The sequence below is a fragment of the Nannospalax galili genome, unplaced genomic scaffold, assembly GCF_000622305.1.
Source record: "Nannospalax galili isolate Female #2095 unplaced genomic scaffold, S.galili_v1.0 scaffold1622, whole genome shotgun sequence".
NCBI classification, from domain to species: Eukaryota; Metazoa; Chordata; class Mammalia; order Rodentia; family Spalacidae; genus Nannospalax; species Nannospalax galili.
The window spans coordinates 217,871-228,085 of NW_008348203.1; the positions used below are offsets into that span (position 1 = coordinate 217,871).

The 10,215-nt window shown below is 39.4% G+C and overlaps 1 protein-coding gene across 3 annotated transcripts in view; it reads right to left on the bottom strand.

Annotated features, from left to right (window-relative positions):
• The window catches only part of Sin3a (SIN3 transcription regulator family member A), an 80,679-nt gene that overhangs the window by 52,557 nt on the left and 17,907 nt on the right, over nt 1-10,215 (bottom strand). For 2 of the 3 annotated variants that reach the window (XM_008844874.1, XM_029569227.1), the window contains exons 2-3: nt 7,681-7,902; nt 4,527-4,703 (exon numbers count right to left, since the gene is read on the bottom strand). In XM_008844874.1, coding sequence (XP_008843096.1) covers nt 4,527-4,703; nt 7,681-7,869 — 366 coding nt within the window. In that variant the 5' untranslated portion in view covers nt 7,870-7,902. The remainder of the gene's footprint in view (nt 1-4,526; nt 4,704-7,680; nt 7,903-10,215) is intronic. The other variant, XM_029569228.1, reaches the window with a different exon arrangement.

Consider the following 10,215-nt stretch of genomic DNA (forward strand, 5'->3'; position numbering starts at 1 on the left):
AGGCATTGCACAACACAGGTGCATTTACCTACATGCAGGCATAACACTCATACACATACAATAAAAATAATAAGTAAAATATTTAAAAAAAAAAAAAAAAGAAAGAGGGCTGGGCATGGTGGCTCATGCCTTTAATCCCAGCACTCGGGAGGTAGAAGCAGGCGGATCTCTGTGAGTTCAAGGCCAGCCTGGTCTGCATAGCAAGTTCCAGGACAGCTGGGGCTACAGGGAGACCCTGTCTCAAAAAGACGGAAAAATAAATAAATAACCTAAGCAGAGATGGAGATGGCCCAGTGGTTAAGAGCACTGGCTTCTGTGCAGAGGATCCAGGTTTGATTCCCAGCACCCGTATAGTGGCTAACAACTGTCTGTAATTCCAATTCCGGGGGATCCAATGCCCTCTTCTTGCCTCCACAGGCACTGCATGACATGGGTACACTCACACACATGCAGGCAATACACGCATACACATAAAATAAAAACAGTAAATTTAAAAAAATTTTATTATTTTTATTTTACGTGTATTGCCTGCATGTAGGTAAGTGCATCTGCCATGAAAAATGCCCATGGAGGCCAGAAGAGGCTGTCAGATCTCCCAGAACTGGAGTTACAGTAAGCTGCCATGTGGATTCTGAGATTCGAGCCCAGATCCTCTGCAAGAACAGTGTTCTTAACCACTGAGCCATCTCAAATATTTTTTAAAAATAACCTAAGCATTTTCACTGAACACAATGTTATTAAAGAATTTAAACTGTTTGCTGAAGTTTATTCCAATGCTTAAAGAATTAAGACTGATCCAGGAGTTGGAGAAATGGATCAGTCAATAAAGTGCCTGCTATACAAGCATGAGGATGTGAATGTGGAGCCCCAGGCCTCACAGAAAAAGTCAGATGTGTACTGCGTGACTGTAACCTCAGAGCTAGTGGAAATGGAGACAGGAAGATTCCTGAGGCTTACTGCTAGCCAAATTGCTAACTTACCACGGCTCCACATTCAGTGAGAGACTATCTCAAAAAGTAAGGAGAGCAATCGAGGAGAACATACCCAACATCAACCTCTGTCCAACAATACATGCATACAGACACACAGAGACAGACAGACAGACAGACGGATGGGCGGGGACACACACACACACGCACAGAGACTGATCCAAAAATGGCAGGCAAGAGCTAGGGCTATAAGTCAGTGGTAGAACACTTGCCCTGGTATGTGTCAAGTCATAGGCTCGATGTCCAGTACTGACAGGAAGAAAAAAAGAATGAAACCAACCCAAAATGGCAGGCAATGTGAGAATACTGAGCTAAAAATATATGATGGCACAAAAAGCATTTTCCTTATCATTAAAAAGGAAATTAAAGGGCTGGAGAGATGACTCAGCAGTTCAGAGTACTGACTGGTCTTGCAGAGGACCTGGGTTCGATTCCCAACACCCACATGGCAGCTGACAACTGTCCGAAACTCCAGTTCCAGGGGATCCAATGCCCTCTTCCGACCTCCTTGAGCACTGCACAACACAGGTGCACTTACATGCATGCAAGCAATACATTCATACACATAAAAATAAGAAAAAATAAGAAAAATAAATAAATAAAAAGGAAATTAAAAGCTGGTGAGATGGCTCAGCTAGCTAAGGCACTTGCCTCCAAGTCTGACAACATAAATCCTGGGAACCAAAAAGTGAAAAGAGAACCCACTCCTGAAAGTTGTCCTGGCTTCTGGACACACAACACAGCACACACACAAAAATAAATTAATTAATTTTAAGTAAATTCAGCCAGGTGCGGTGGTGAACGCCTTTAATTACAGCACTTAGGAGGCAGAGGCAGGTGGAGCTCTGTGAGTTCAAGGCCAGCCTGGTCTACATAGAGAGTTCTAGGTCAGCTGGGGCTACAGGGAGACCCTGTCTCAAAAAGACAAAAAAAAAAACTTTTTTTTTAGAGTAAATTCAAGCCAGATGTGGCTTGCAGTAATCCCATCACCTGAAGTAGGAGGATCAACAATTGGTCAAGGTCATCCTTAACTAGGCCTACGTGGGACAAGACCGTTTGGACCTACAATCTCCCAAAGGAAATTCAAAAAATAATATTTAGAAATATCATTAGTCAAGAGCTTATAACTAAAAGAAATCACAACTCAAGACTTACTCTATAAACCCAAATCCAAACCTCTTACCTACTAGTTTCTATAAAAAAACAAAGCACATTCAGTATGCTTACATAGTGCCTTAGAAGAAAGGTGAAGGAAAGAGATGATGTTCTTTGGAAGAGCTGACTGAAAAGGGCTCTACAAATAATAAACCCAGCAATCCCAGTACTCAGAAGACCAAGGCAAAAGGATCACCACAGGTTAGAGGACAGCATGATCCACCTAGTGAGTACCAGGGCAGCCTACACAGTTAAAATCTATCTCAACACTTTCCTTCCCAAAAGGCTACAAAAATAAATGGTTTTGTTTATTTAAGGAAAAATTTACAAGCTTTTTGGAATATTAAGATATTGGATGTAGGGGCTGGAGAGATGGCTCAGCAGTTAAGAACACTGGTTGTTCTTACAGAAGACCCGGGTTTGAATCCCAGCACCCACATGGCAGCTAACAACCGTCTGTAACTCCAGTCCCAGGGGATTTGACAGCCTCTTCTGACCTCCACGGGCATTGCACAACACGGGTACACTTACCTACATTCAGGCAATACACGCATACACACAAAATAAAAATGAATAAATAAATTTTAAAAAAAGATATTGGCTGTAGAACACAATATTAATACAGGCTTAAATAATTTCAAACAAAGAAATATCTCCAAGAACTTTGGTAAATTAGTGTTAACCTCACAGTAGTACTACATTTTCCCACACAGCCATTACTCTGTAAGCAGAATGTGAAAATGTTTTAAGGAAAACAACAAATTTTCCCAAAAGGCACAAATAATTTTTGCTCTCTTTACAAACTATGCCTCACTAAACTCTTCAACTACTTAAGCCCAGATATACCCTTATCCACAGGGTATACATTTCAAGCTGTCTAGTGGCTGACTAAAACTTTGTATGGTACTAAACTCTATTAAACTGTTTTTTCTTATACACATACATTACAGTAAAAGGTAATAAAGATAACTTACATAGAGCCTATCATCCTCAGTGTATGATTCCCCCACTTCCTTTATGAAGTAGAGAACCAAATCATCACTTATGGGTTCTCTTTAGCACATCCCAATTGCTCATCTCACTATTCATGTACTTTGGGGCCTAAGATCTGATTTTCTAAGTGACTAAAAGACAGACAGTATATAACGTGGATATGCTGAATAAAGGGAGTTTACATCTTGGGATGAAGAAACAGTGTGAGATTTCATCAAAAACACTATTCATGATGGCACAGTATTTAAAAAATATCTATTGTTCAAATCCCAGCGCTCAGGAGGCAGAGGCAGGCAGATCTATGTGAGATCAAGGCCAGCCTGGCCTACATAGTGAGTTCCAGGCCAGTTGGGGCTACAGGAAGACTCTGTCTCAAAAGGACCAAAAACAACAACAGCAACAAAAATTTATGTATGTGTGTGCGTATGAATATTTCATTCTGAAAACTTTTATTTCATATTTTCAAACCACAGTTAACTGAGGGTAAATGAAATAGTAGAAAGCAAACTTGCAGGTCAGAGGGATACTACTGCATGAGGGAAACAGAAGGTAGAAATTTTCGGACACATGGATGCACCCTTGGGGTAGTATTTATTCATATATGCAAGCCATTTCCTATAATTAAATATTATGACCTAAAGAAGATATAACTTATCTCTTCATAATTTTAATTTACATTTTCTGTACTTAATTCTAAATTAGAAAAACAGAAATCTAAGCAATTTCTACCACAATCACACATTCCTAAATGTAACACTCAAATAAGCAGAGACAAGGTCAGCTGGGAACACAGGCTTCAGTTCTCCACAGGTGTCTCACGCATTTCAAAACAATGAAAATATGTGGCACATACTCAGCAAAACAGATGAAAACACTGACACTTCATTCACAATTATAGTTTCCCTAAACTTTATTATAAAGCTTGCCTCAAACACAGCATGTGTTTTACTAAGTATGGATTTGAAGATGGCTGTAAATTTAGCTATTCAAAGCAGGAATAAAAAGATTAAGTCAAGCTATATTACTGCACTAATTTGCTATACTAAAATTGGCTTGTAGCCAGTTGTGTGTGCACTTAATAAAAACCTTATGATACTAAGAACTAAGAGTTTAAAAGCAAGAATCAAAAACTGAGAATTTTATGACAATAGCCCTCGATCCTGGTATGTTTGAGTATCACGTATTTATACAGCCAACGAAAATTTTTTATACTAGGTGCTGGTGACAAAAAGGGAAATACACATGATTTCAAAACAAAAACAAACTAAAATTTCTTGTGATTCAAACCCCACACCCTTAGATTAAAAGTTGTAATGCCATCACTAACAGGCTGAAGGCAGTATTTCCTGCTAAAGATAAAGTGACCCAAGAAAAGGAACCGAATACCACCTTGAGCCTCTGAAACTGCTGCTGTCCCTGCACTGGTGCAACTGGTGGGGCTGGATGGGCATGACTCTGGACCACTTGGCCTCCATGAGGCTGGACAGCTGTTGGGTGGTGGTGGCTGCTATGAACGGCTGCTATGGTGGGCCCATGACTGCCAGAGCTTTGTGGCACAGCTGAAACCTAGGGTGGACAAAATACAGAGAAATTTTAAAGCTTGTTCATTCTTCCCCAAATGCATCTACAGAAATAACACAAATGCACAAAGCATGCCTGTGTATCTCTGCATGGACAAAGATAATTAGAAACCAAACTGACCCAGAAAAAGAGAACTAGTAAATTATAGACCACCTACATTTAACAGAACGTTTTACAGATATTTAAAAAAATCACACAGCTTAATAATGCTTAAACTATTTGTGGTAAAACTTGAATTTTTCTTTGTCTTTATTTCTTTTACAGATCAAACCCAGGCTTCATGTAGAGTAAGCACTCTACTGATGAAACCAGGCCCCAGCTTTTCTTTTTCTTAAATTCCAATCTGTCACAGGCTACTATTTTTACAAAATGCCATAAAAATGGATTACTATTAGAAAGGTGAGATGAAAAATACATAAAGCTATAATTACTAGATTTTTCTAGATATAAAATTAAGATATATTTGCTAAAAAGTCTCCAGTTGAGTATGGTAGGCTATATGTGACTCTATTATTTCGCCAGGCTCTGGAGACTGAGGCAGGATGATGGCACGTTTGAAATCAGCTTAGACTACAGTGAGACCCTACCTCAAAGAGCAAAATTTCTAATGCTTTTAATTTCTATATTTATTTCATTAGAGGCTAGCATCAAAGCATATGGATTAACCATTTGTAGCTCAAACATTTGTAGACTACACTTTAAATAAAAGTACTAATACAGATACATGTCTTTTGTTTTGAATTTACTATTACTGTGTGTGTGCATATGCCACAGTGCTTGTGTGGAGGTCAGAGGACAACTATGTGGAGTTCATTTTCTCTTTCTATATTAATGTGGGTTCTGGCAATAGAACCCATGCCACCAGGTCTATGTGGCAAGCACTTTTACCCACTGAACCATCTCACTAGCCCTAAGATGCATAACTTTTTACATTAAAAGATTTTTAAGACCTAGAAAACCTGCTACCTTGACTAAGTATTACAGTTAACGCACTGCATAGTTACATTTCTGCCAAAAATGGACCACTTATAGAATGGTGGTCCTATGCAACTGATCACATAGTGAGATAGTAGCCATCATACTATCTTAGCACAACTCACTGTGTGTTGGGGTGACTGTGATGTATTTTCCACAACTGGCAGCTGTGCAGTAAATGTAACACACTTACGTGTGGAATATCAAATATTACATTTAGTATTTGATAATGACAATAAATATTGGTATTACTGGTTTATGTATGTACTATACAACATGTATTTCATGGTCACATTAAGAGTGTATTCCTACATTATCTTTTGAAAAAATGTACTACAAAACAATGTGACATGTTATACTGGTAGAAACCACATACACCCATGTTTACCTCATCTCTATATTGAATAAGTAGGTTATTTCAAGGGATTGGTCTGTACCACCTGGGCTTTAAAGTATATTCTACATTCACATAATGACACAATCAGCTAACACTGCACTCCTTAGAACATGTTCTGTTAAGTGAGGTTATGATTACACTTCTAAAGTATTTCTTTGATATTCTATTTCTCAATCTTTTTCTTGTCCTCTTACAAAGTTAAGGGGTGAACTAAAAGCACAAGAGCCTTTTCTTCCATTTCTATTACAAAATAAGGCTACATAAAATTTCCAAAGCACTTCTGGTTTCCTATCTCGAAACTGCTAAAGCCAGGAGTGGGAGCTCATGCCTGTAATCTGAGCACTCAAGAGGCTAAAACAAGGAGGGCTGCTCCAAGTTTGAGATATACATAGACTATATAGTGAGTTCCAGACCAACCTGGGCCACAAAAGGAGACTGTCTCAAAAAAATAAAAATAAGTAGCCAGGTATGGTGGCATACCACTCTAATCTTAGCACTCTGTAGGCAGAAGTGGGCAGATTTCTTTCTTTAAAAAATATTTTATTTATTATTTTTATTTTATGTATATGCTTGTATTGCCTGCATGTAGGTAAGCGCACCTGTGTCATACAATGCCCACAGAGGTCAGAAGAGGCTGTCAGATCCCCTGGGATTGGAATTACGGACAGTTGTTAGCTGCCATGTGAGTGCTGGGATTCAAACCCGGGTCTTCTACAAGAACACCAGTGTTCTTAACCACTGAGCCATCTCTCCAGCCCCATGGGCAGATTTCTTTAAGCTATGTGACAATATGGTGTACACTCAGTGAGTCCAGGCCAGCCAGAGGGATACAGTGAGACCCTGTCTCAAAAAAAAGGGTTAGAAACCACTTTGAGCTAAAAAAAAAAAAAAAAAAAATTTAAGTTGGGGGGCTCGGGGGCACACACCTTTGCTTCCAGTACTTGGGAGGCAGAGCCAAGCAGATCTCTGTGAGTTCAAGGGCAGCCTGGTCTACATAGTGAGTTCCAAGCCAGGTAGGGCGTAGGGCAAATGCTGTCTCAAAAAAGAGCCCCCCCCCAAGTAAATCAAAGAATAAATGCTTCCATTTACATAAAGGTACAAAAATATCCAAACTAAACAGTTATGTTAATGTGACATAAAAATGGTTAAAACAAAGAAGGGCTGGGGCGGGGGGTACAGTCAGTGGTAGAGCTTTTACCTAGCATGCACAAGGTCTTGGGTTCAATCTCAACCAACATAAACAAAACAAGTGAGATAAGGTGGCACCAGCCTGTAATCACAGAACTGGGAAGCTAAGGCAGAAGGACAAAGAGTTCAAAGCCAGCCTGGGCTACATAATGAGCCCCTTTGAGAGAGGGGGCTGGGGGGAGGAACAGGCAGGAGAGGGAATGTTGATGGCTGCCTCTGCAAGAAGGTGGTGACATGGGGGTTTTATTATTATTATTTTAAACTTAAGTTGTGGCTCAGATACAAGCACATGTGTAATTTTTATGTGAAGCTCTTCATATCTAGTTCTGTTCTGAATGAAAATCGCTTTTACTAAATGGAGCCCTCTCCTCACTCTTACTCCCTCAGCTGGCTCCAGCTTACCTGGTAGCTGGGTGTCACTGAGTACTGAATTCCTGTTGCTGACTGCATGGTCTCAGAAACTGCTTCATATACAGGAGGGGCAGGGGCAAGTACCCGGTGCTGGTGAGGAAAAGCCTCTGTGCTACCAGGAATCCTTCGCTGCTGGGCCGCGTACACCGGTGACTCCTGGTCATCCAAACGTCGCTTCATTCTGCACTCATGCTCAGGGTTGCACTACAAAACCTACAGAAACCAAAAGCAATGACGGACATAAATATTCACTCTAGGATGATATGTACAACTTAGGACCAATTGCCCAAGTTTAAAGTTAGCTTGACTCCTAGAACCAATCTATTTCATCTTAGAGATTATTACTGAGTAGCTCACATACCTCCTCACAGTGAACAAGTTTTAACTGAAAAACAAGTTTAAGCAACAACTGTTTTAATAAATTTAGTGCCATTAAATTGGAAAAATAGCCTCCTATTCAAAAATGCAAGCACACCTTATATGCTAACATGCTACTAACATGCTTAACTACTCTCAAAACTTAGTACTAGCTAGAGAAATAGCACAGTGGTAAAGTGCTTGCATAGCATTAGTTGGGTCATGCTTTAGTATCAACTGTCACAACAATTGAAAAAATGAGGTCGAGAGTATGAGGACAGAGGTTCTGGATCTGTCCATTTAAAAAGCAACGTACATTTTAATGACTCATTTCATGTAATTTTCAGTTCCTCAAACTAAAAAATAAAACTACAACAGATGACTTCTAAGTCTTCTTCTGGCCCTAACATCCTTTACATACAAGAGATTTCTTCAGCTTAAAACCTTTGCAGGGGACATTTTCTTCAAATAGTACACAAAAAGTCTAACTGCACTTTGCCCAGGAAGTCACTTGATTATTTTCTACACAACTGCAATTGTCCTCTGACCTTCACATGAGCCACTGTGAACATGCATGAGCAGGCAAACAAATAATAAACGAAGTAAAACAGACTGGAGAAATGGCTCAGTGGTTAAGAGTGTTCGCTGTTCAATCATGATGACCAAAGTTTGGATCCTAGCAACCATATCAGATGGCTCACAACTACCTGTAACTCCAATTCCAGGGAATCTGATACCTCTGACCTCTGCAGACACCAGCACTTACATGCACATACCCATACAGACACAAATTTAAAAATAAAATAAAAAAATTAAAATCCTAGAACCCATATAAAAGACCCAAGACTGGTGGCTAATGCTTATAATCCTAGTACTAGGGAAATAGGAAAATGCTTGGGGTGAGGTCAATGGCCATTGAGCCACAAGTTCCAAACCTGTGAAAAGATGCTACTTGGGGAAGGGAGAGAGAAAAAAGAATACTTAAATTGTCCAAAAATAAAACAAGGACAAGGCCAGGCATGGTGGTGCATGCCTTTAGTCCCAGCACTGGGGAGGTAGAGGCAGACAGATCTCTGAGTTCAAGGCCATCTCTTATCCTCATCTTTGAAATAGTGCATCAGATTTTTCTGACACCCCACAAACTGAAGTTGAACTCTCACACAGTAGCACACTTGTTTAATTTGCAAGCTGACCATTTTTAATATTATCTTTTTATAAACCTCAATCTACAAATATGCTCTGCAGCCTGTAACTTTAGATCAAAGGATTATTTACAGTACAGACTTAGTTTATTATAGTTGAAAAGATACTGACAGCTGAGGGAAATTAAAATGTCTTCACTGGACATTCTTCTCTAGTATAAAGTAGCTTATTTAGCTCAGTATTTTTAAAAATTGTAGATACATTAAAGGGTTAGAATCATATTTATACATGCTACTTGATATCTGAAGAGTCAGAGGTCAACTGAGTATGAACATTAGACTTCAACCTATTTTAGGATGAGGAACTAGGTCTCACAAATGGATGGAATACAAAGTCCTTAACAACTTTTCAGCCGCTACTTCTGTCCAAAACTTAAACCAGAATTTGGCTTTAGTTTCTACTGGTTAAACACTAAATGTTAAACTTTTCTGAGGTTAATATTTTATAAATGGTAAACCAAAGTGTATGAAAAGCATATCAAAGGACTATGAAAAAAATTAGAATCAGCTAGGTACTAGACTTCAGCCCAAACTTGGACCCAAAGCTTTGTAGCTTTGGTCCTGTTTTATCTGTTTTAGTAATGCTCAAATGCTAGCCTATGGGCCAGTTATAGGAAAATGAAAAAGACAACAAAGATTGAGATTTTCAGCGATTAAGTATTAAACTACTATAATTTATTCTGAGATCTATCATGCTCTTATCATTTGCTCTGTTGTTAAAAAGTAAAAGTAGGGGCTGGAGAGATGGCTCAGCAGTTAAGGGCACTGCCTTCTCTTGCAGAGGATCTGGGTTTGATTCCCAGAATCCACAGGGCAGCTAACAACCATCCATGACTCCAGTTCCAGGGGAATCCAATGCCCTCTTCTGACCTCTTCGTACATCGCACAACATGGGTGCACTCACATATTTTCAGGTAACACACTCATACACACACACACACACACACACACACACACACACACACAT